Raw genomic sequence first — 26,406 nt, 5'->3', positions numbered from 1 at the left:
GTGCGGGGAGAGTCCCCAGAGCTGCCCCGTGGCCATGTGAGGGGAGAGTCCCCAGAGCTGCCCCGTGGCCGTGTGACGGGAGAGACCCCAGAGCTGCCCCGTGGCCGTGTGCCGGGAGAGACCCCAGAGCTGCCCCGTGGCCGTGTGACAGAAGAAGGATATCATGCCTACCGAGACCCACCATGGAAGACCGAGAGTGATGTGAAATGCAGGGCTTCGATGAAGATCTTAAGAGCAGCAGCCATTCTGAATTTTGGCTGTTTTGCATTTTGAATTGATTCTCCCCTGAGCTCGTAGCGATGGGGCCCTATTTATTGATTAATTCTGGTTGATCCTATTGAGCCAGATTGGGTAGGCCAGGAATCGGCAGATAAGATTGGTGTTTTAGGGACATCTGACTGGCTGCCTCTTCCTCCAGATCCGGAGTCACGTAAGAAACCCATCCAGAGTTAGAGCTAAATATGAGTTTCTTGACGTGAAGGCTGTCCTCGAGAGCGTGGCTTAGATACTCTGGGAGAAGTCTGTGCCCTGGACTCTGCGTATTGGATGGTGTGTCTGCAGAGCAGACCCTCCCCCACGGCCACACGGAGGCCTCAGACCTTGGCTTTTAACAGCCAGCGAAGAGACTGGTGACTAGCCGTAGCCTGGACATCGTGTCTCAGCACCGCGCTTCTTCATGTGTGGTCTTCAGGGCTGCCCTGTCTGTGGCTCTGGTTCTCAGAAGGATTTCTGAACCCTGGGTAGCAGGTTTTACAGGTGCACAGGGCTGCTGTTCTGGACATAAAGGAGGGATGGCTTACTGGATTGAATTTTTATCCAACTAAAAATTCCTAGGTCATTTCTGACTATTCAGATGTGTGTGGGTGTATTTATTTTGTTATAGGATGTGTGTGCTTGCTGGAGAGAGAGAGAGAGAGACGGGATGGCCATCCTGCAGTTCCTTCTCCATTCTTTTCTCGGGATTTCGGGCATGCGTGCACATGTGCTGGGTGTGATTTTAGGCCACTGGGTCCAGAATTCAAACTCCAGAGTCAGCCCTGTGGGATCCAGCCACCTTAACCTCCATGGCACCTGCTAGCAAGACAAATTGGATTTTTTTATAGTGAGAGTATTTGTACATTTGAAAAGCTCATGCTCTTCATGCTCATTAATTAGTGAGCTAATGAATGAAGTCAAGCTATATCACAGACCCTGTTTCTTTCTCTCCGTTTTGCAGGTTGAATATAAGCTGGGATTCCAAGTAGACAATTTTGTGGCTATGGACATGCCCCAGGTCAACATTTCTGTTCAGGGGGAAGTTCCACGCACTTTATCAGGTGAGTAAGGGTCTCAGACAGAGTTAACGCACTGTCTCTGCTGTGTCCCCACATCCCCACAGTGGCAGTCGGAATACTTTAGTGTGTCCACTTGGTAGACACACCCCATACAAGTAGTTGGAGCGTCATTTTGTGCGGGCGCTGTGCACCTGTTAAGTACCCTCTTCTCCCTCCTGCAGCTGACCACTGCCTGCGCTCAGCCCTTCCCTCTGCATCACTGGCACTGGGCCCCAGTGAGTCCCCGTTCTGACCGCGGTCCCCTCCATTAATCCCACGTCTCAGGTCAGCCAGTGACGTGGAGCTGAAGGCAGCTGCACCCACGTGGCCAGCTGTGCGATTGAGTTTGGACCCCGTGGCTTGAAAGAGGCACGGGCGTGTGGGCATGTGTGCCCGACATCCCATAAGGAGAAGTAGAGGAGCGGGCATGGCAGCGTGACATCCCCTGTCGGGGGTGCCTTCTCACTTCACCTCTCTGTCTGTCTCTGTCTCTCTCTGGTGAGTGCACGTGCCCTCTAGCAAATTTTTAAAAAGCCCACATCTCACAGTGTGGCCAGGTGGTCACTGCGCTCCCACACCTGACCACATGGCATCAAGCCCACCAGCGGCCCCCTTCTGTCAGCCCGGGCACCGGAGGCTTCTCTGCGTGCCCTTGCCCCAGTGTTCGGCAGTTAGGCTGCAGCAGTTCGCATGTGCTGGTTCAGGTACTTTCAGTTACTTGCAACTGTCTTTTCCTCATCCCTGCTTGTAAATGCCTAATTATCCTGCTTATCCTGCAGGTTCAAATCTGCCTCGTCCTGTTCTTGTTCTCTCCTTCCGGTTGTTAACTCTGGTTTCTCCTTGAAGATTCCGTAGGCCCTCGTGTCTGACTGCGCTGAGCTGATTATACTGTCTGGTGATTCCTCTGGTGGTTGCAGGGCATCTGGCCTGGACAGGCATGAGCTCTGCGTCTTATCTACACCATTAACTCCTGTTGAGCTCTGTTTTAGAAGGGCTCTCAGAGATGTGGAGTTTAAGGAAAGAGAAAATGTTAAGAATTGAAGCTATTCTCCACAGCAGTGCTGTGGAGCTCTTTCTGTCAGTCTTACTTACTGTTAGTGATTGTGCATTCATCTAAGCTTTAATTAAAGCCACAGGAAGGGTGGTTAATTTTCGTGGGCCAGTAAAAAAATTAGAAGTGCCTGTATATGTGGTAAAGTGGTATGTCCTAAATACATAGAAAAAGAATGTTAAACTACAAAATTGAAAACGTAAATGCTCATTAAAATCTGTTGTCCCATTGCTACAGTTCATGATGAAATCTAGCTTTTCTCCCTCTCTCTTTCTCCTCCCTCCTCCTCTCTCCTCTCCTCTTCACAGTAGAGGGCATGTGATCGCCAGAGAGACAGACAGGAAGAGAAGAAAAGTGAGAGACCCCTCCCTGTGGGGGGATGCCACGGTGCCTCCCCTGTCAGTCCTTTTGGAATAGAGCTGACTTAAGTACCACGCCACTGGGCAGTGCAATTAAAGCCAGTTTCTTTTTAGAAAGGTGTTTTTTAATTCATGGTAGAGAATTTACGAGCTTCATTTACAGTTTTATATTTAATCTTCTCATTAAGAGCAATTACATGATAGCTTTTGATAATGAAGAGTCTTTTTTTCGTCATGTGATTTCGTAGTTACTAATGTGGCTGGGAAGATCAGGAGGGTTTGCCTTTTGCCTCTGTAGCGTTAGTGTTTGGAGTGGCAGGACTTTCCAGGCTAAACAATACATTAAAAACCACGAGTGAAAGTTTTTAATTGTCTCTTCTTTTGTGTCTTGATTTGTTCTTTATGTCTTGGTTTCTTCTTTAATACCAGCTAACTTGTGTTTGCAATGACTGAACATAGTACTCTGAAGATTAATTCCCAGAAAGCTTCTGTGTAATTTATTTAAATGTATTACTTTTGGTTTTATTGTGGCGCAGCTAAAATCATGCTAATGTGTTTAATAGAATCTTTATTGGACTCTATGTTGATTTTTTTTCCAGACAACTAAACCTTTTTTCTTTCTTTCTTTCTTTCTCTTTTTTTTTTAAACAGTGTTTCGGGTCGAGCTTTCTTGTACTGGCAAAGTAGATTCTGAAGTTATGATACTTATGCAGCTCAACTTGACAGTAAATTCTTCAAAAAATTTTACAGTCTTAAATTTTAAACGAAGGAAAATGTGCTACAAAAGTAAGGAACTTATTTACCAAATGTGTTTTGTATAGATTTGAAAAGGTTAAAAATAGATTTTATTGTCTTTTTACAGATTTATTTATGACTAAATCTTTTTTTTTTTTTTTTCTGAGAGTTTTTTGCTATAGGGTGTGTGTGCTTGCCAGAGAGACAGAAAGTGAGAAATCGTCGCCCCTCTGGGGGAATGGCCACAGTCCCTTCTCCTGCGTACTCCTCTTGGGATTTTGGGCACTCATGCATACGCACCTGGTGTGAGTTTTAAGCCACTGGGTCCGGGACTTGAACTGTGATTGACTACATGGGAGTCAAGTGATGTAATCATTACGCCGTCTGCTGGTCCCTAGTTATGACCAAGTCTTGACGATAGTAGCAAATGAGAAAGAGCGAGCACAGATGGAATTCTGAGATAATCCTAGAGTACTTTGCAGCCAGGAGTCTCACTTAGGTCCTACTCGGTTCCCATTCACTCCATTCTTCTCAGAATTACCAGAATGGGTAGTTTGTTTTCCATGAGGAATATGAACTCTTGGGTTGTCGGAAAAGTCACGATGTGTTTTTCTGTGTGAAAACGTGTCTTGATTTTTCCAGAGACCCAGTGATATCGACGTGTCTGAAAAGTAGAGGTAAGATAGATCAGGGAGAGGTTCCCAAGTGACTGGGTGTTACTTGTGTACAGAAGCCTCATTCTGGGGCCACAAAGACCCGGACTGGAAGGACTCTACTTGTTTGAGGGTATTGAGCATTTTATGTAACACCTCTAGGTTCAGTTTTGTCATCATTAAAATGCACATAATACCTGTTTAAGGGGAGATTTTTAGTTTGGTTTTAAACGATTAGTTAAATCTAGCCTAAAACTTAGAATAAATGCCATGCGTGGCTACTTAGTAAATGATAGTTTTCGGTTTATGAATTATATTACCAGTTACTCAGGAAATCACAGTGAATTCGAAAGAGTTCTGGTACACAGAGTCTTAGAGCAGAGAGTTCGAGACTGTCCTGAAAGGTTACCTAGTCCAGTCAGCTCATCGTTAAATTCCACAGGGAGTGACCTGAATTTACAAGGGCACATTGGTAGAACTAGTTAGTATCTAAATAGTAGGAAAAATAAAAGCCCAAACCCTAAAATTATTGGGCGCTCCCTGTGTTCTGAGTGTCTCACACGCATTACCCAGCAGCCCTGGGCAGTAGGTGCTCTTTATCTCCAGTAGCAAAACACTCACAAGATTGCTGCCGGCGTTTTGTCCAAGGCTGAAGTTTTCTCTTCTCTTTTTTAGAGAGGTTTTTGCTATAGGGCGCGTGCACTTGCCAGAAAGACAGAGAGAGACAGAGAGATAGAAAGCGAGAAATCACCCCCTCCAGAGGGCATAGCCATGCCGAAATCCCTGCTCCTCCATTCTCCTCTCAGGATCTTGGGTGCGCCCAGCGTGAGTTTAAGTCTCCGGGTACAGGACTCGAACCGCAGTCAACTACACGGGAGTCCAGTGACACAGCCATTACGCTAACTGCTGGTCCCAAGTTTTTACTTCTTCAAGAACCTCAGGTAGTTAAGGTTCAGAGACTCTAACTTACCAAGGCCGGGCAGCTGATTGGTGCAGCTAGCTTCTTTGTTAAATTGTCTCTTAACGAATTTCCTAATTAAAATTCGTGCCGAGTGTTAGGAAAACACCTAAGTCTGCGAGTGAGTTATAATGGCCAGCATCCAGACTCATGCCGATGGAGAAGCTGGACTGCGTTAGAAGAGACATTTTAAGGATGAAAGGTTAATTCCTCCTAACTTTAATGTTTCGACCCATTTTTCAGTTCTCGTGTGCTCAGTTACATTACTTCCATGTAGCGGCTAGCTCACCCTGGTCGTTACAGAACTGATTCGAGGAGCTGGGCCCTCGGGAGCCCGCCGAGGCTGCTCAGCCAGTGAGGAGCATAGAGCACCAGGTTCCGACCCCCAGGGAGGTGGGAAGGGGCTGCTATGTGGCCTCACTCTCTTTCAGGCAGGATGAAGGCCACACATGCTGTGCTGGTCTGTGGGTCCCAGTGCTAAGTAAGGCACACTGAGTTTAGTGACCAGCTGATCTTCAGAACGATCCCATACCTCAGCCATAAAAATAAGACCCTGACATTCGAGAGAAAGTGGACAAATGTGGGAGATTTATTGCTGAGTGAAACGAGCCAGGCTGTGAAGGAGAGATGCTGTATGTCTTCATATACACCAACTGTCCACACCCTATGGAAGAGACTAAAAGGTTGGAGGGCGTAAAAGCAGTGAAAATAGTTATGGACACTGGAGATGGTGTGGAAGGAGGTGGGAGAGGGGAGGAGTGCAGGGAAGGAAATCAGGGAGGAAACTAGAGGTAAGACATTTGTGGGGCACAGACATGGTGTATTACCTGTTGATGACATGTATAGTATTCTCAACTGAACTGCTCTGAGGTGTGTTTCATGTCGAATAATTCTCTTGACAAGCTAAATGATAGATAGCGATTGAATGTATAAAAAAAGTTTAAATGATCCCATAACTTCTTAATTTTCTTTAAAATTGTGTGAAAATTTAATACTAGAATTCTGTGTTGGTGTAATTTTTATTCTGTTTTGGACTTAACTGTAGTACAGTACTCTCTCATTATTTGGTGGTCATACTTTTGGCCACCCAATCATCCGTATTCATGACTCCTAACTTTATTTAGTATGCCATCCTAATTTTGTCTGGTCCTTCAGACTACTGCATTTTAAAAAGTGTCTGCAAACATGCACAGAAAATGTGTCCGTACTATACGGAACCTTAGTAGGTATAACTGGCCAGGGAAGGTTTCTACGTGGGTTAGAGAAGCTTTGCGACTCCAGAACTCCTGCTAACCTTTACGTCCTCCCAACGCGCACTGTGACCCTGCAGGGGCCACGCGGAAGACTGCTGTTCTCCAACTCCTTGACCACAGAAAGCCTTTCCCATTGAGCCTCTCTAAATAACACCAGCAGCTAATACTGTCATGCACTGCTGATTGGTTATTGTAACGATGATTAACAGATAATAACGTGTTGTAGCATGCGTTATCTTGCAATGTAGGGCTTGCTACTCAGTTTAGGCAGTGTTCTGATAGAACGAACAATGAAAACTCAGCAAGTGTAATTTAATATGTAAGGATTTTCATGGAAAAGAAGGAATTGACGCATCTCTTATCTCCTTTTTAATTTAGAACTTGAAGAAGTAAAAACTTCAGCCTTGGACAAAAACACTAGCAGAACTATTTGTAAGTGTTATGCTGTTGTCTTCATTATTGGGACTGAAAAATGGTCTACTCTATGGGAACGTGGTTGCATGACTCTTGGGTTTGTCAGGTGATAATGATGCCGTGCTGTTTTTTTCATTGCTGTTTTATAGTTTGGTATTAGGTCAAATGAAACTATTAGCATGTGGGGTATTTTGAGAAGTAAAACTTACATATATTTTATAACATTAGCTAAAATATTTCTATAAAAAGAATTTATATCATGTCTTTTTGATTGGTCATAAAGTGTGACTATGAAATACCATCTATTAGGAGGTTAGAAAATCTGACGTGTGCCCGAACCCTTAGCTAATTTCATCCAGGTGAAATGGCAGGCATAAAGATATTATGTTATTGGGGAACCAGCAGTTAGCGTAATGGCTATGTCGCTGGACTCCCACATAGTCGACCGTGGTTTGCATCCCGGACCCGGTGGCTTAAAACTCACGCCGGGCACGTGTACGTGCGTGCCCAAGATCCCGATAGGAGAATGGAGGAGAAGGGATTGTGGCGTGACCATCCCCCCTGGGGGGTGATTTCTCGCTTTCTGTCTCTCTGTCTCTCTCTGTCTGTCTGGCGAGTGCATGCGCCCTATAGCAAAAACCTCTCCAAAAAAAAAATAAATAAATAAGATATTGTGTTATTTAAACGTTCAGAGCACAAACTCTAAAAAGATTTTATTTTTGGATATTGATGATGTGTAAGTACTCAAGTGGGCTTCTGTGTTCCTTTCTGACATAAATCATTGAGCCTTTCCTAAGATAGTGTAAACAGCAGTATCTTAAAGTTATACTAGATATTTTTTATGGAAGTAACCTTTCCCTTTTGCAAACTTTCAAGTGTATAGAAGAGTTTGTAATATGCTTTCATGAAGCTCCGTGTGCCCCCTCACAGCGTCAGTGCTGGTCCTCACTCTGCCGGTGTTCCTCTGTTGATTCCCGTCTCCTTCTGTGGTTGGCTAGGAGTTGGGTAGAGTGTTTTAAAGCACATCTCAGGTGTTACATCATTTCACCCTTAAATATTATAGTGTATATCTATTTTTAAAAGCCTTTAAAAAAATCCACAGACACTCAATACCTGTTCACTTAGATTTATCATATTTAACAGTAATTCTTAATAACTTGATAGTCGATCCATGTTCAAATTAACTTAATTGTCTTAGGAATGTCTTTATAGTTTTTCCCTCTGAATTAGGATTTGAGTAAAGCCTACACACACAGCTGTTTGTTGACATGTATTTTACATGAATAGAAAGCCACCCCTACCTTTTATTAATATCACTTATTTATTGAAGAAAGCCTGTTATTTGTCCCACAGAATCTCCCACGTTATGCGGTCTCGTTTCTGTTCCTGTAAACTGCAGTTAGGTCTCGCGCCGGGCGCGACCAGCTCCTCCAGCAGGGCAGGGCAGGGCAGAGCAGGCAGCTCGCTGGGGTGCTCTGCCTGCCCACTTCCCTCTTTTCACCACCTTGGGGCAGAGGGTCTGATACCTCAGACCTTTTTGAAGGTAAAATACATGATATATTGTCTACGTGTTAGAATACTTCATTTGGATTTATTTCTGGAAAGAAAATATTTTAAAAACTATTGCTGCTCTGGGACCAGCAGTTAGTGTAATGGCTATGTTGCTGAACTCCCATGTAGCTGACTGCAGTTCAAGTCCCGGACCTGGTGGCTTGAACTCATGCCGGGCATGTGTGAGTACGTGCCCAAGATCCCGAGAGAAGAATGGAGGAGAAGGGATTGTAGCGTGGCTGGCCATGCCCCCTGGGGGGTGATTTCTCGCTTTCTGTCTCTCTGGTGAGTGCATGTGCCGTATAGCAAAAACCTCTCAAAAAAACAAAACAAAACAAAAAAACAACAACAAAAAAACTATTGCTGCTCCCAGAGTTCTTTTAAACTCTGGTGATTTTGCCCATTTCTTTTATGCTGGTAGGATATTTCTCACAAAGTGCAATGTTGAGTATTCTCAGCCTCTGCCTGCCTGTCTCTTCCTCATTCCCTCCCACCTTCCCTCCTTACTCCCCGGCCGTCCACCCACTACTGAAAGCCTGTGATAGCCAGGCAGCCTGACTGAGCACACAGACCCTGCCTTCAGGGGCTGGCGGTGTAGCAGGAGGAACAGACCAGGCCGTAACAGGCAGACAGCAGAGTACGCAGGGTGAGCTAAGGACCAGAGGGTGGGGAGCCTCAGCCCCGGGGAGCGGACAGCTGTGTGGGCAACATGACGTCTGAGACCTGAAGGGGACTGGATGGTGGCCAGGGGTGTCAGTGGGAAAAGGGAACGTGCATTTGTAAACCTGCATGTTTCAGGTCACTGAGCACAGTAATTACACAGTAATTAGGGCTCTGCCCTGGAAGGTGCTTGCCCAGGGGCTCGCCTGCCCCTCCCAGACCTGGCGAGCTCTCCCATGAAGGGCAGCCGTTCCTGAGGGACGTCCTGTCCTTATTCAGGCACCAGCCAGGTCCAGCTGCCCTGGAAGCCAGTTGCTTTGCCTTAGTCTGTTCTAATTTATATGTTGATCAACGCTTAAATTTCAGAAAGCAGTTTCATATTCCTTATTTCGATGCTTCTGAAAGCTGTACCTTCTGTTTTGTCCTGACCCATCCCCAGTCTCCAGAGCTCCAGACTTGTGTGTTTGTCAGCCTGACGCCTCCGTGCGAATGCGTGCTAGCTTCTTCAGATTTAGCTCGAGCCGGATGAAGCTGCCGATTCTCTTTTTCCAACTTGCTTTTTAATTTTTTAAATTTTTACAGAGACACCATTATGCAAGTAATTCCTTAAGCCAAAGCTTCAGTTCTCTTTTTCTTTCTACCATAGTACAGTCCATCAACACATCTTTTCCAAATCCATTTATTTTTCACCTTCACTGTGACACTCTTGTTTAAGCTGCTGCTGGCTCTTGGACTGCCCTGGTGACCTCCTCCTCACTCCCTGTCTCTGTGCTTGCTCCCCACGGAGCCTTCTCCACACAGCACGCAGGCATTTATGTGACTGTGTCGTTCCTGCACCTGCACCCTAGAACGATGTCCATCTCGTGTAGGATAAACCCCAAACTCTTCCTGTAGTACCCGTAGACTGAGATACAGGCACTCATCATCTACACCCATGGAAGTCTCTGGTCAGACCAGGTCTGCTTCTGTTTGTATGTCTTCCATTCTGCTGTGCATGTCACGTGTATCTTTACCTCTGCTGCTTCTCAGGTGGCATGTGGGTATGCGCGCGTGTGTGTGTGTGTCTCCCACTGGGTTAGCTTCCCAGTTGCTGAGACCTTCTGTTTCTGCTTTTTAAATAATATAAAGCCAAATACAATTTTATTTAATAAATATAGTCTATTAAAACAGATAGGCAAAATAGTTTCTATTACTTTCAAAAGAAAAAAATGCTTTTTAAAAATTATAGCTTCCTCTGTTGCTTTTTTTCCCTCCCCCCTTTTTTCCTTCTGTGTTGAATATTCTCAGCCTCTGTCTGTCTGTCTCTTCCTGTTCCCTCCCACCTTCTGTCCTTACCCCTTCATTGTTCCTTAGCAACAAAAAGATGCCTGGTCCTTCTAATCCAGGCATCACTACTGAGGAAATACCAATCATCTATAGATCTGTGCTGTCCAGTATGGTAACCGCTAGACTCGTGTGACTTTTTAACTTTATGTTAATTAGAATGAAATAAAATTAAAGCTATAGTTCCTCAGGTATGCTAGCTACCTTAAAGTGCTTACTAACCACAGGTGGCCAGTGGTTCTGTATTGGACAGCACCCTGCAGAAGGTCTCCATCACAGATAGCTCTGTTGGTATATTTTATGTATACCACTTTTTTAAAAATACATTTAATCACTATACATCACTTTGCTTGTAAGTTGAATTTACCCAACATAAATACACTTCACACCAGTCCAGTTGAGGATACAAGGAAACAGAGCACATTATCAACAACAGATAATATTTCTGTGTCCCACAAATGTCCTGCCTCTCTATTTTCCTCCTTAATTTCTTCCCTTACCCTCTTTCCTTTCTCCCACCCTCTTCCCACATTGTCTCCAGAATCTATAACCCTTTTCAATGCTTCTGTGTCCCTAATCTCTCCATTTTCACCATAGAGTGTGGACAGTCAGTATATGTTAGGTGGAGACATACGGTGTCTTGCTTTCATAGCCTGGCTTGGTTCACTCAGCAGTAAATCTTTCATGTTTGTATACTTTCTATGAAATGCTAGGATCTTATTTTTTTAATAGCTGAATATTATTCCATAAAGTGTATGTGCCACACTTTTCCAGTCCATTCATCTCTTCATGGACATTTAGGTGGTTCCATGTTTTAGCAATTGCGAATAGTGCTGCAATAAACAATTGATGTGCAAACACTTTTCTGACTGAGCATTCTCCTGTCCTTTGGAGTGGGATTGTTAGATCATGTGGTAGTTCTATTTGTAGGTCTTTGAGGAGCCTCCATATTATTGTCCACAGAGGCTAAACCAATTTATATTCCCATCAGCAGTTATCTCATTATGGTTTTGATCTGCATCTCCCTTAAGGTGAGGGATGTTGATCATTGTTTTCATATGCTTTTTGGCTGTTCATGTGTCTTCCTTAGAGAGTTGTTTATTCAGCTTCTTTTCCCATCTTTTGTGCTAATCACTTTCTTTCAGATAAGCTGCCTGAGTTCTCTGTATATTCTATTCATCAGTCCCTTATCTGAGGCATAGTTTACAAAAATATTCTCCCATTCCAAGGGTTGTCAATTCACACTAATTACTGCTTCCTTCGCTGTGCAGAAATTTCTTAATCTGATGTAATCCCACTTGTTTATTTTTGGGATGCTTTAGAGGTCTTACTTAAGAAATCTTTGCCTACCCCAATGTCTCCCAGAGTTTCCCCAGTGTTTTCCACCAGTAGTTTTATAGTTGAGGTCTCAGGTTTAGATCTTTGATCCACTTTGAATTGATTTTTTGTTAATGGCGAGAGAGAGGGATTCAGATTCATCTTTCTGCAGGTGGATTCTCAAGTATTCCAGCACCATTTGCTAATGAGATTTTCCTTTACCCACTGAATTGACTGATAATCCTTTGTCAAAACATCAGTGGGCCGTAGGTTTTGGGGTTTATTTATGGGGTGTCTGTTCTCTATTCCATTGGTTCACATATCTATATTTTTATGTATACCACTTTTTAAGTGACTATTACACTCATTAACCAAAACTTCTATTAAAACGCCTTTTTTCAGGACCAGCAGTTGGCGCAAAGCTACTTCGCTGGACTCCCATGTAATTGACCGCTGTTCGAGTCTTGGACCTGGTGGCTTAAACTCATGACAGGCATGTGTGTGTGCGTGCCCAAGATCCCAAGAGGAGAAGGGATTGCAGCATGGCCGTCCCTCCTGGGGAGTGATTTCTCGCTTTCTTTCTCTCTCTTTGTGGCAAGCACATGCCTCCTATAGCAAAAACCTCTTCTCCTCCCCCCCCCAAAAAAAAACCCTTTTTTTTTTCCCCCAATTATTTATTTATTTTTACACTTTCCTTCAATTATTTACTTACCAAAAAATTTTTGCTCATACTCCATAGTTCTTGACAGTTAATAAACAACTTTCAAAATTTCAAAATACTACATTTTAAGAAATATTTTCAATATTATCTTTAAGTATTTTGAAAACTTTTTAATTTTTTAAAGAGAGAGATTTTTGCTCTGGGGCACGTGTACTCGCCATAGTGACGTAAACTGAGAAATCACCCGCCAGGAGAGATGGCCTTGCTGCAATCCCTTCTCCTCCATTCTCCTCTCAGGGTTTTGAGCATTCACTCACACGCACCCAGCGTGAATTTGTATCCACCAGGTCTGGGACATGAACCACATCAGCCATGTGGGAGTCCAGTGATATAACTATTATGCCATTTGCTGTTCCTTAAAACATTTTTTTAAAAACTACAACAAAACCATTAAAAAAATATTATGCGCTTATATTAGCAAACTACTGGTACCTCACGTTACCAAAGAACAGACACAGGAAATGGACATTTTCTTACAAAGAACAGGATATTTATTGTGTCTATTTGGTCACAAAGCAGTTGGTCGTGTTTGTTAAGTAAGCTGAATGTCCTGCTTTATTTCAGATGATCCTGCACATGCAGCTCCAACCACATCCACACGCGTGTTCTATATCAGCGTCGGGGTTTGCTGTGCGGTCATCTTCCTTGTAGCAATAATCTTAGCTGTTTTGCACCTTCACAGTATGAAACGGATCGAACTGGATGACAGGTATGGTACACATTTGGGGAAGAAATAAATACAAAAGCAGTTATTTGTGCTTGTGTGAGAACCCACACACCCTCATGCACGCTGGTTCTTCGTGTTTCTCTGATTTTATTTTTTTTAATTTGCACAGTTAAAAAGTAGTTGTTAGGAAAGAAGCGTAATCCATGGCCTTAGATATGACTCGACGCCATTTTTAAGCAGCGTTGCTTCTTCTTGTAGTTCCTTCCTCCCTCAGTTTCCAGCTTTCATCTCTCCGTCCATCTAGTAAAATTTACTGAGCACCTGCTGGGATTTAAAACCTTGGTTCTCAACCTGGTTCCACATGAGGTCGGTAACACCTGGGTCGTACCAGTACTTGGGTCCCATCTTCTGAGATTCTGATGTAACAGATATGTGTTTTGGCGTCAGGTTTTTTTTTTTTTAAGAGATGTTTGATATAGGGTACATGTGCTCGACAGAGAGAGACAGAAAGCGAATAATCTCCTCCCAGAGGGATGGGCACACCGTAATCCCTTCTCCATTCTCCGCTCTGGATTTTAGTCACATATGCATATGCACCTGGCACGAGTTTTAAGCCGCCGAGTCTGGGACTTGCACTGCAGTAGACTATGTGGGAGTCCAGCAACGTAACCGCTATGCCATCTGCTGGTCCCTGGGCATCAGATTTTTTTCTTAGTTTCCTGGTGAGTCTAATGTCAGGTTGTTTGATATGCTCAATTCTGAGAATGTGAAAATGAGTGATACACTTCATCGCGTCAAGGATGTAATCTGTAACGTTAGCCCATAATGATGAAAGCGTATAAATGTGATGATTACGCTGTCTAGTGTGGCATACAAAATGTGCTTGTTGCAGCCTGAGTGAGTCCGAGCCGAGGAGGACGTTGTGGCCAGAATTGGGGGAGGAGGAGGATGGAACGTTGGGTTTATTTTCACAGCACCCCGCTCTCGCTCGCTCCTCAGCGATTCCCAGTTGCTGATTGAGGACATTGCCAGCTCTGTGACTTGACGTCCACAACCTTCCTTACGTGGGGATTTCTCTCTCACTCGCTGAGCCTTTTCTCCCCATCTGGCCATATCCTTCTGGTGGTGCAGGAGTCGTGTAGCGCTCTGCGTTGCAGGAAGCCAGGTCCAGGTCCGCTCAGGCATGCCCGGTGTGCACGTGCAAGTGCACACTATCCTGGCTGAGAGGAGAGGACGGTGGCATGAGACGCTGGTGCAGTGCCCGCTTTTCCATCAATCGGTACCTCTCTCTCTCTCTTTCTAGCTCATGAAGCGAATATATAAGCTTTTTAAAAAATGATTTTGTTTCTCACTTTTGCCCTACACTTTGCTCTTTCAGACATTCGCTCGTGTTTTCCCTTTGCCCACAGAGCTCCTGCAATTTCTATCCATCCAAGCCTTGTCCGTCTTCATACTGCAACTCCATTTCCATCTCTTCCATGAAATCTTTTCTGAGCCTCCTAACCCTACATCTCTCTCCTCTCTGTCTCTGTAACTGTTTTTATTTTTTGGTAGCAGTTATTATGCTCTTTCCTTTTATAACTCGTTGTGGTGTTCTTGTCTTTCCTACTAGAACATAAGTTCTTTCCAATTAGTGAGCAGTGTGTCTTACTCCTTGCCGAATTCTCACACTTAACAGTGTTGTACATACCATGGGAAAGCACTTTTTGTTTTTTTTCAATTAAAATTTTTTTTATAGTTTATTATTTATATAAGCAGTCATTGTATATCATTACAGCATGCAAAATTAATTTTCCCTGCATGAATATACTGCATATTACTCCAGTTGAAGATACTGGGTTGTTAGAAAAGTTATGATGTGTTTTTTTCTGTTTTTCTTGCAGAAATGTGTCATGACTTTTCCAACAACCCACTATTATCATCAATAGATAATTTTCCATTTTTCTGTCCTTAAAATAACTTTTCCAACAACCCACTATTATCATCAATAAATAATTTTTCATTTTTCTGTCCTTAAATTGCTTTGGATCTTTCTTTTTCCCCTTGATTCCCTTCCTCTCCACTCCCCCCATTTCCCACCCTATTATTCCATACTGTCCCTAGTATCCACAGTTGTTCTCCATGCTTTTGTATCTTCTAAGCTTTCAGTTTCTGCCATAGAGTGCAGGCATTTGGTGTATATTGAGTGGGGACATACAGTGCCTCTCTTTCATAATCTGGTTTGCTTTGCTTAGCAGGAAACCTTCCATATTCATCTACTTCTATCAGGAGCCAGGGTCTCAATTTTCATGACTGAGTAGTATTCCATACTGTATAGGTACCACACTTTCTTTTTGGTTCATTCATCTGTTTGTGGATATTTGGGTTGATTCCATGTCTTAGCAATTTTGACTAATCCTGCAATAAACATGGATGTGCAAGTACTTTTCCTCCTGTGTCTATTTCTATCCTTTGGTTAGATACCTAGGATTGGAATGGCTGGGTCATATAGTAGTACTATTTGGAGGTCTTTGAGGAGCCTCCATGTTGTTCTCCACAGTGGCTGGACGAGTTTACAGTCCCACCAGCAGTGTAGGAGAGTCCCTTTTCCCCACCGCCTCTCCAGCACTTACCTATTATTTTTTCAGTCTGGGCCATTCTGATTGGAGTTAGGTGGTATCTTACTGTGGTTTTGATTTGCATATCCCTTATGATAAGGGATGGTAAACATTTTTTATGTGCTTTTTGACTGTTCATATGTCTTTCTTATAGAGTTGTTTGTTTAGCTCATTTGCTCATCCTTTAATTGGGTTGATCTTTTTTTGGGGGGGGATGATCTGCTTGAGTTTCTTGTATATTCTGTTTATCAGACCCTTAACCTGAGGCACAGTTTGCAAATATATCCTTGCATTCTGAGGGTTGCTGGTTCACTTTAATTATTGTTTCTTTTGATGTATAGAAGCTTCTTAACCTGATGTAGTCCCACTTGTCTATTTTTGAGATTATTCCATGTGCTTTGGGGATCTTATTTAAGAAATTCGGGAACCAGCAGTTAGCGTAATGGCTATGTCTCTGGACTCCCACGTAGTTGACCACGGTTCGCATCCCGGACCCGGCGGCTTAAAACTCATGCCGGGCACGTGTGCGTGCGTGCCCAAGATCCCGAGAGGAGAATGGAGGAGAAGGGATTGTGGCATGACCATCCCCTCTGGGGGGTGATTTCTTGCTTTCTGTCTTTATCTGTCTGGTGAGTGCACGCACCCTATAGCAAAAACCTCTCAAAAAAAAAGAGAAATTCTTGAGTTTCCCCTCTGTTATCCACTAGTAGTTTTATATTTTGAGGTCTTATGTTTAGATTTTTGATCCATTTTGAGTTGATTTTTGTTAATGGTGAGAGATAGGGGTACAGTTTCATCTTTCTGCAGGTGGATACCCAATTTTTCCAGCACCATATGCTAAAAAGATTTTATTTTCCCCACTGTATTGACTGATAGCCTTTGTCAAAAATCAGTTGGCTGTGTGTTTTGGGGTTTATTGCTGGGGTCTCTGTTTTATTCCATTGGTCCATATGCCCATGTTTTGGCCAATACCACACTGTTTTGATTATCACTGCTTTGTAATATATTTTGGGGTCAGGGACTGAGATGCCTCCTACTTCACTCTTGCACAGAATTGCTTTAGCTATTTGTGGTTGTTTGTGATTCCAGACAAATTCTGTGATTGTTTTGTCCAAATCTATGAAGCATATATCTGGTAATTTGATTGGAATTACATTAAATTTGTAGGTTAATTTGGGTAGGATTGGCATTTTGATTATATTAATTCTTCCAATGTAGGAACATGGGCTCTCTTTCCATTTTTTGGAGTCATTTTCAAAATTTCTTATTTTAGTTTTTGATAGTTTTCCTTGAAGAGGTCTTTGACTTCTTTGGTTAGGTTTTTTTCCCAGGTATCTTATACTTTTTGTGGCTGTTGTTAATGGGATTGCTTTCTTCAGTTCTACCTCAGTCTGCTTCTTGTTCATGTATAGAAATGGTATAGATGTTTGTATATTGATTTTTTTAAAGAATTATTTTATTTTACTTTAATTATTTTAATTTGACCAGGGAAGGGAGAGAGGCAGAGAAAGAGAGAGAAAGAAAGCGAGAAAGCAAGCCCCAGGTCCGGGTCTCCGCCATGTGAGAGCCCAGTGCCCCTAACCACCATGGCCTCTGCCAGCCCCTGTATATAGATTTTGTACCCTGCCACTTTACTGCATTCACTGATCACTTCCGGGGAGGGTTTTGTGGATTATTTCGGATTTTCTATGTATATAATCCAGTCATCGGCTACAGGTCATTTCAGTTCTTTGGGAAAGCATATTTACGATGTATAGGATGACAGGAGGAGCAGGGAGCTGTTGGAGGCAGTGCTGCCCCATGCTCTCCCTCCCTGCTGTTACTCCCTCACCTGAGGAGAGGGGAGAGGGCTCCCTCCCTGCTGTTACTCCCTCACCTGAGGAGAGGGGAGAGGGCTCCCTCCCTGCTGTTACTCCCTCACCTGAGGAGAGGGGAGAGGGGGATAAGACTGAGGAAGGAAATACAGGGACGCCGTGTTTCAGAACATGTTGATGTACATGGTGGTACTGAAGTTAGATGTAGATTGTACAGAGGAAGGAGTGACATTTGGAAACAATTGAGAGGAGAGAGAGGTAACAGTAACATTTTGGTAGGGCTTTGAAACAGATGCCAGTGTAGTTAGGTCACCGGAGAGCGTGACATTTAGAAGTCAGTCTTCACGCTCAGTTGTGTTTTTTCTTGAGTGCTTATGTGTGTGCTCGGGCTATGGACCCACATAAAACAGGGTTGTGCAAGAACTTTCAGATCCCACAAGGCGTGTGTAGATGCCTGCTCAAATAATGAGATCCCAAGCGTGCACCGGCGCTCTGTTTGTCCCAAGTTTTCAGGCCAAGGTTTCCGGGCATTGCGTGAATAAAAGCAGCTTACATCGTCACTTGTTTTTAGAAATGCCGAGTGGCTAAGAGCGTGGACTCTGGAGTAAGCCTCCCCCACCCCTTTTTTTTTGAGAGGTTTTTGCTATAGGGTACACGCGCTCGCCAGACAGAGAGACAGAAAGCGAGAAATCACCCCCCAGGGGGGATGGCCACGCCACAATCCCTTCTCCTCCATTCTCCTCTTGGGATCTTGGGCACACATGCACATGCGCCCGGCGTGAGTTTAAGCCACCGGGTCCGGGACTTGAACTGCAGTCGATTACATGGGAGTCCAGCGACATAGCCATTACGCCAACTGCTGGTCCCCAGCCTTCCCCTTTGACATCTGGCTCTTCTGCGTACTTGTGGCCTAGGCAGAGTAAGCTACGGAGCCTCCGTAAGCCTCAGCTTTTCTCATCTATAAAGCAGTCAGGGACCGAGTTGGCAGTTCGTGAGGTTTTAATGAGATAATTCTGTACACTCTCAGGACACAGCCCTGCCTATCCTAAATGCCGTTGTTAACGACCTCATTCTCAGGAAATTGCAGTGTGCTGCTGTTGATGGGCTTCCCGTCCTTTCTTACCAGCAGTTACTTACCGCATGGCAGGCACGCTGGCCAGAACGCTCAGTCGGTAACCTGGCAGCACCCGAGGCTGCTGCTGCTTCTCTCCCTGCAGGGGAGCCCCTGAGTAACAGCGGCTGGCGGCCCGGTAAACAGCGGCTGCCGCTCAGCGAACGCCATACCAAGTACTTTACATGTGTGAACTGCCACAGCCCCATGGCTGGTATTTCCTGTCCTCGCTTTAAAGATGGAGAAGCAGGCTTAGCGAGATTAAGTACCAGGCCGTGCTGTCAGGACCAGGGCAGAGCAGGAGGCTCAGGGCTGGCCGAGCTGCATTACTGTGGCTGCAAAGGCCGTTTGCGCCGTGCGGGCTCCCCTGCTCCTGCTGTACCCTCGTCACTCCGTTAACGCTCAGCTCACGGAGCCCTGTGAGCACTGGTGGGCTCCATGCTTGCAGATTAGAGTCTTCTCATCCCAGGCCCTCAGGGGCCAGTTCTGTTACACACAGAGCTGCTTTTGAGGCCGAGAATAGAAATGCTGAGCTGTGCTCGTGCAGGGGCGGCTGGAGCCCGTCCGTGCAGCTCTCCCTCTTCCAGCTCCACAGGCTGAGCTCGCGGTCTCTGGGTGGGTCTGGCCTGGAGAGGCAAGCCCCCTCCGCGTTCACCCAGAGCCCTCCCTCAGAGAGTGGGTCTGCATCATTTCCCCACCGTAGTCGGTCCTGACTTGTGACCACAGGCAAGTTCCCTCCTCTGAGGAATGCTTGGGCGTGCCATTCAGCAGTATCTTCATTTCCTCTGCTCCTCCCGTTACCTCCACGCCCCCGCCATCACTCGCGGTCGCCCTTTGCTTTTCTTCTTTGGTTGTGCATCAGTAACTGCCTATCGGATGAAGAATGAATAGAGGGCACTCACGAACTGAACTGCTGGTCACCGCTGGCCCTTCGCTTTTAAACTCATCTCAGAAGCGACCGTTGTGTTTGGTTTGTCTTTCTATGGTTTTCTCTGTCCCTCGGCTGGCTGGCTCAGCCAGTGTGCTCCAGGCCGACTTAGTTGCTGGGGAGGGAGAAGTGAACAAGCAGGCGCTTTCGTGCCCTCGTGGGCTTGTAGCCTGCTCAGCAGAGACAGACATTGCAGCACAAGGCCCCACTGAAAGGCAGGCTTCTCAGGAGTGGGAATCTTCATCGTGTTCACTGCTGTATCTCAGCGCCGTGCTGCCACGTGGTAGACACGTACTATTTGTTGAGTGAATGAATACATGAGTTACGCAGAAAAATAGAAAAATCCAAAATTATGATCTTTGCTCAAAGTTGTAACTTCATTCTAAAGCAGAGTTAAAATCTCCACAGCTGATCTTATTTGCTCATGAATGTCACATGAGCTCATTTACTTGGACTGTTTCTAAGCTGTTCGTACCAGCAAACACGTGTGTTAATCTCGTCGTCTACCTCCTATGACGTAGGCGTGGGCATCAGGGACAGGCCCCCAGCTGCTCCTTGCTTCTCTGTTAACAGCAAACCTTGGGTACCATGGGACGTTCTGCCTGCTTATCATAGTGCATGTTATCTTAGGGACCCACCTGACACCTGCCGGGTGAGTGAAAAGTCGGTGTAGATGTGCCATTGACTGCCTGGGACCGGGCCACAAGCTTCAAAGTCCTGAGGCGACACTACTGCTGAGTTAGTGGGGAGGAACGGCTGCACTTGCCAGCCGCCAGAGACGCTGGTTGTGGTAATGTCCCAGTAGTCCTTTAACATCAATGACACGCTTCAGGTCTCATAGAAACCCTTAACGTAAACTACACACTTCGGGTCCCATGGAAACCCTTAACATAAACGACACACTTCGGGTCTCATGGAAACCCTGCCAGGTAGGCCCCACAACCCGCTTTGTCGGTAAGCAAGAGGAAGTCCGTTTTCTCCTCCCTTTGAGGATGGCAGTGGTTTCTTCCTTCCCCACTGATGCTGGACTCCTCACCTCCTCGATCCCTGGCGTCTCCTTACATAGCACCCAAAACTGCAGGTACAGATAATGTACACAGTAACGCAGGTGATCCCTGCCCTGGGCGGGCTGGCTCAGCCAGTGTGCTCCAGGCCGACTTAGTTGCTGGGGAGGGAGAAGTGAACAAGCAGGCGCTTTCGTGCCCTCGTGGGCTTGTAGCCTGCTCAGCAGAGACAGACATTGCAGCACAAGGCCCCACTGAAAGGCAGGCTTCTCAGGAGTGGGAATCTTCATCGTGTTCACTGCTGTATCTCAGCGCCGTGCTGCCACGTGGTAGACACGTACTATTTGTTGAGTGAATGAATACATGAGTTACGCAGAAAAATAGAAAAATCCAAAATTATGATCTTTGCTCAAAGTTGTAACTTCATTCTAAAGCAGAGTTAAAATCTCCACAGCTGATCTTATTTGCTCATGAATGTCACATGAGCTCATTTACTTGGACTGTTTCTAAGCTGTTCGTACCAGCAAACACGTGTGTTAATCTCGTCGTCTACCTCCTATGACGTAGGCGTGGGCATCAGGGACAGGCCCCCAGCTGCTCCTTGCTTCTCTGTTAACAGCAAACCTTGGGTACCATGGGACGTTCTGCCTGCTTATCATAGTGCATGTTATCTTAGGGACCCACCTGACACCTGCCGGGTGAGTGAAAAGTCGGTGTAGATGTGCCATTGACTGCCTGGGACCGGGCCACAAGCTTCAAAGTCCTGAGGCGACACTACTGCTGAGTTAGTGGGGAGGAACGGCTGCACTTGCCAGCCGCCAGAGACGCTGGTTGTGGTAATGTCCCAGTAGTCCTTTAACATCAATGACACGCTTCAGGTCTCATAGAAACCCTTAACGTAAACTACACACTTCGGGTCCCATGGAAACCCTTAACATAAACGACACACTTCGGGTCTCATGGAAACCCTGCCAGGTAGGCCCCACAACCCGCCTGCCCCCCCCCAGCCGCCAGAGACGCTGGTTGTGGTAATGTCCCAGTAGTCCTTTAACATCAATGACACGCTTCAGGTCTCATAGAAACCCTTAACGTAAACTACACACTTCGGGTCCCATGGAAACCCTTAACATAAACGACACACTTCGGGTCTCATGGAAACCCTGCCAGGTAGGCCCCACAACCCGCTTTGTCGGTAAGCAAGAGGAAGTCCGTTTTCTCCTCCCTTTGAGGATGGCAGTGGTTTCTTCCTTCCCCACTGATGCTGGACTCCTCACCTCCTCGATCCCTGGCGTCTCCTTACATAGCACCCAAAACTGCAGGTACAGATAATGTACACAGTAACGCAGGTGATCCCTGTGAATGGATGTTTCTGGGCCAGGAACTGTCCAAGTGCTCTCCTTATGTGTTTTTCGTGTGCTCTTCTTAGCAGTCTTGTCAGGGGTTAGCTTTACACTCATTCTGTTCACGAGGAGCCTGAGGCTCCGGAAGGGGCCGATAGTCTCCCCAGGTCGCAGGGCTAGGAACCGGTGGTGCTGGCGGTCCCGACCTTCAGATTCGAGCACTCTACTTCACAGCACCAGGCCACTTGCACGCAGCGAGTGCTCTCCGTAAAAACTGCAGGTAATTACAGATAGTGGTGTTGGTAAGAAACAGGCTTCACGGGGGCCTTACAGGGCCGACCAGGTTGGTACCGTTCTTTGAGATGTGTGTATGACACCCTTAGCGCTGACGGTGTGCAAATTCACTGTCAGTGTCGCTGTTATGTAGCAAACTTTTGTCCTTAGGTATTTTTTAATCCCTCATTTTGGAAAATACAGAACTATCTTGTGGGGAGTGGTCAGCTGAAAAATTGTGCTTATTTAGAGAAGTTGGAGCCTCTGGTTGGGCTCAACTGACACTGTAACTGAGCCAGTCGTGGAAGGCCCATCTGCTATCCAGCTTCATTCCTCGTGCAGAGTTCCCGTGCTTCCCTCCTCTGCTTCTGCTGGGTTACAGGCTGAGGCAGTGAGACCGAAGTGTGCTCAAGGGGAGATCCAGGACGAGGCTGTCATCCCCTGGAAAGACCAAAGTACACGTCCGAGCACTGCTACTTCACAGTAATCTCAGATGCAAATTAGTAGTTGTTTAAGCCAACTATCTTGTAGGTCTCCTGTATTATTTAGAGAATATGGTGTAATATGATGCTCAAGTACTCAAGATTTCTGAGAAGCTTTATAAACTCTAAAAAGGTGGGATTGGGAAGGAAAAGCAGCAAAACATGTGATTAAACAAACTCGACCCAGCTTTAGGCATGTGGCACATTCGATGTGGCTGAAAGTCCTTTGTCTGTAGGCCATTTGATGGCCACCATTAGAAGAGGCTTGTTTTCCTACCCCTTTTCTACAAGCGCGGTCTAATTGGTCAGCATGGCTCTTTCCTGGGGACGTGGCCCGTGGTTCCCTAGTACCGTCTCCTGTGAGGTACAAGTCTGTTCTCATAGGGTCTGAGCACTAACATCTACACCTCTGAGTGGTTTTGATAAGAGGAGCCTGCTTAGTGATTTCGCAGGTGCAAATTAAGAAATGGAGGCCTAGGGACCAGCAGATGGTGGAATGGTTATGTTGCTGGATTCCCACGTAGTCAACTGCGGTTCGAGTCCCAGACCCGGCAGCTTAAGACTCATGCCAGGTGCATGTGCATGTATGTCCAAGATCCTGAGAGGAGAATGGAGAAGGGATTATGGTGTGGCCATCCTCCCGGGGGGTGATTTCTCGCTTTCTGTCTCTCTCTTTTCCCAGCGAGCTCATGTGCCATATAGCAAAAATTTCTCTTAAAAAATATGGAGGCCTAAATTATGGTGCACATTAAAATTTCATATGGGACATTGTCATGGAGACCGACCCGTGCATTGCTGTGATCGACATCAGGATTTTAGGCTGGTTATAATGCTACATGCATGTTGTGTGTGTGTAAACAGGACATTACTCACTGAAGCTGACCTGTCCTATTTTTTTATAAACTGTTTGCAGCATCAGCGCCAGCAGTAGTTCCCAAGGGCTGTCTCAGCCGTCCACCCAGACGACTCAGTATCTGAGAGCTGACACACCCAACAATGCGACTCCTATCACCAGTAAGAGTTAATTAAATTCTGAAGCTGGTTGCCACACTGTCTCTCACCTGCTCGTGGTCCTGCATGGGTAGGGCATCTCTGGCACTGTGTACTGTGCTGTGCACCAAGTATCCAAGGTGCATGAAATTAGGCATGATTTCCAACTTTTTCTTCCTAGAAAATGGAATGAACTGTTCTAAAATTGGAGTATTGAAAATAAAGTTGAGTTACTAGAATCAGCTTTACTTTGGAGAGATTTCTGTAGATTATTATTAAGAAGACTCACAAATATAGAAATTCAGAAGGAAGATTTCAAGGTAATTATGTGGAATAAGACATCGAGCTACATAAAGAGATTGGATTTGAGTGCGTTGTTTAATGCTCCTCGGGCCACGGTGAATAGGAGAATAGGAGTTTTCTACTCTGAATAGGAAACTAGTTTCCATTGGAGTATTGAGCACGAGATCTGACTTTGCTATTTTTGAATAGGATTTTGATTGAAGTTTTTATATACTTGACAAATTATAATTGCATACATGATGAGATATATATGCAATACGAAATAAAAAAATTATTCTGAGAGTATAGTTTAAACAGGATGAGGAATCAATTGCTATACAAATAAGAAGTAACAAAATCATTAGAATAGAGAGTGGGCCAGAGAGCCACATGGCAGGGCTCGCTTGATGGTGCGGTTATTGCTTAGGTATTAATAAGGCAGCGAGCTGTTACACGGTTGCCTTCCTGGCCTGCATTTACTCTTCAGTAAAGTAAGGTTAAGAATACCTTTCTCCAGTGCCCCGTTACAGTTTTTCAGAACCGTTTCCCATTAAGAAGCAGCAGAATTCTTTGCAGAAGTGGCTGGTTTCAGGTTCGGGTCAGGAATTAAACCAAATGAACCTGGACATGCCACTGAGCAAGGTACGGAGGAGCTGCTCCAGATTCAGAGCTCCCTGACCCTGTGCCCTTGCTTGTGCCAGTATGTGCAGGTCACCCCGGAGCAAACCTGTCTCCCATAGGGCCTCAGCGTCATAGATCAGCGTGTTCACACTCCACTGTGGCTGGCCTATAGTGACACTTGTTTAAAACATAATTTTCATTGTGGGCAGTATAACCAAGACTCCAGCAATGCCTTACCATGACACCTGGCTTTATGGACTGTATTTCAGGACAACCAGGTAGTGCTGGTCAGTGAGGGGAAATGTTTCTCTATAGAAAATTCCCAGTTAATACATGGAAGGAATGATAGAATTAGAAATTCATATTTGTAAGCCCTAATAGAATATTTGAGGGAAGATCATCAGTGATTAAAACCCTATGAAATGAAGGAAATAGGGAACTTTACCATTGAGGGATCAAGCTATCGTGTCTGAATCCACTGATAGAACTTGGCATTACTGCAATGGGGTCATTAGACATTTTGTACTCCAGGATATGGCGAGTCATCCCCAGAGCGTTCTTTCCCCCTTCCCTAATCCTCAGAAGTTAACGTGAATCCCATCGAGGTTGCAGAACTGACCCGCAGTTTGCAGGAAACAGAGTAGAGGGGAGGTTGAGTGATACTGGAGAAAGCAGCTACCAGACATTCTCCAGGATACTCCAAGGTGGTCCAGGTTTTAATAAGACAGTAATGAGAAAAGGGGAGGGAAGGTGCCATTCTAGATGAAAAGAAGCAGGAGAGAAACCGTAACCGCAGCTGCCATCACCACCGATGAGAGAAAGAAATTCTTGCTCATCAGGACATAACCGTGGTGATATGGAATTTAAAGTTTCAGAAAAGTCACATCATTGCTTTTTTTTTTTTTTTTAATTTATGCTTATTCATTTATTTCTTCTGTGAGAAGGAGAAACACAGATCCCCAATAGTCTTCTAACCACTGTCCCCACTCATCTCAGCTGACCCAGGTCACTTATGTGCACACGTGCCTGTGTGTTCAGGGAGGCCCCAGGTCACGGCCCCGGACATCCCATGTGGGCCCAGTCACATTATCGCTGTGCCGCCATGCCATTGCTTCTGGTGGTCAGACGTCAAACTTTGCTTAAAAATAGATTCTTAATTTTGGATATGACTTGACAGAGGTAGATAATTCAGTTATCATGTATGCTAAAAATTTTGGAATAAAAATGGACTTACCTATTTATTTAAAAATTTTTTTTGTTGTCATCAGTAAAAAATTTGTTTTTAATTGTGGGCATTACCTTAAGGAGCTAAATAATTCAATTATTGTATATGCTAAAAACAAAGTACTTTTTTAAAAAGTCAATAGAAACAACTTTTTTTGAAAATAAAAAGAAAGGGGCAGACAAAATACTTGAAGACTTAATGGCCAAGAATTTGCTAAGATAACAAAACACAACATACCACAGATCTAAGAAACTAGAACTCCACGCGGGGTTAAACATTCATGAATGCTCACATGCACTCCCACATCTAGACCACAGTCAGTTCACTGATCAGACCCACATCTAGATGTATCACAGTCAGTTCAGTGATCAGTCCCACATCTAGACGTACCACAGTCAGTTCAGTGATCATCAGTCCCACATCTAGTACCATGGTCAGTTCAGTGATCAGTCCCACATCTAGACATACCACAGTCAGTTCACTGACCAGTGGTTTAGGTGTTGTCGGCATACATCCATTATGAAGTTCCTCCAAACCTTCATGTAGTTGCTCTGGAGCCTCCGTGGTCATTGCCTAGGTCCACTAGTTCCTTGGGGCGGGGGGGGGCTTTATCCCATATTTCCCATAGCATAGCTAATAAATGATTAAAGATACCATTCCAATTTCTGTTTGCTCACTGATTTTTCCTTATAGCCTAACTTATTTTGGAGTGAAAACTTAAATTAATGGCGATTAATTTTATTTTTGTTGTCATGCTAAAAATA

General features: G+C 45.0%; 1 protein-coding gene across 3 annotated transcripts in view; it reads left to right on the top strand.

Moving 5' to 3' along the window:
- Positions 1 to 26,406, top strand: part of RYK (receptor like tyrosine kinase) — a 69,110-nt gene that overhangs the window by 6,700 nt on the left and 36,004 nt on the right. For 2 of the 3 annotated variants that reach the window (XM_006161852.3, XM_014592998.2), the window contains exons 2-6: positions 1,217 to 1,316; positions 3,375 to 3,509; positions 6,701 to 6,754; positions 12,873 to 13,017; positions 23,438 to 23,538. In XM_006161852.3, the coding sequence (XP_006161914.1) occupies positions 1,259 to 1,316; positions 3,375 to 3,509; positions 6,701 to 6,754; positions 12,873 to 13,017; positions 23,438 to 23,538 (493 nt within the window). In that variant the 5' untranslated portion in view covers positions 1,217 to 1,258. The remainder of the gene's footprint in view (positions 1 to 1,216; positions 1,317 to 3,374; positions 3,510 to 6,700; positions 6,755 to 12,872; positions 13,018 to 23,437; positions 23,539 to 26,406) is intronic. The other variant, XM_014592997.2, reaches the window with a different exon arrangement.

Source organism: Tupaia chinensis, unplaced genomic scaffold, assembly GCF_000334495.1.
Source record: "Tupaia chinensis unplaced genomic scaffold, TupChi_1.0 Scaffold139245_1, whole genome shotgun sequence".
Lineage (NCBI taxonomy): Eukaryota > Metazoa > Chordata > Mammalia > Scandentia > Tupaiidae > Tupaia > Tupaia belangeri.
This window is presented reverse-complemented; position numbering and strand designations above follow the sequence as displayed.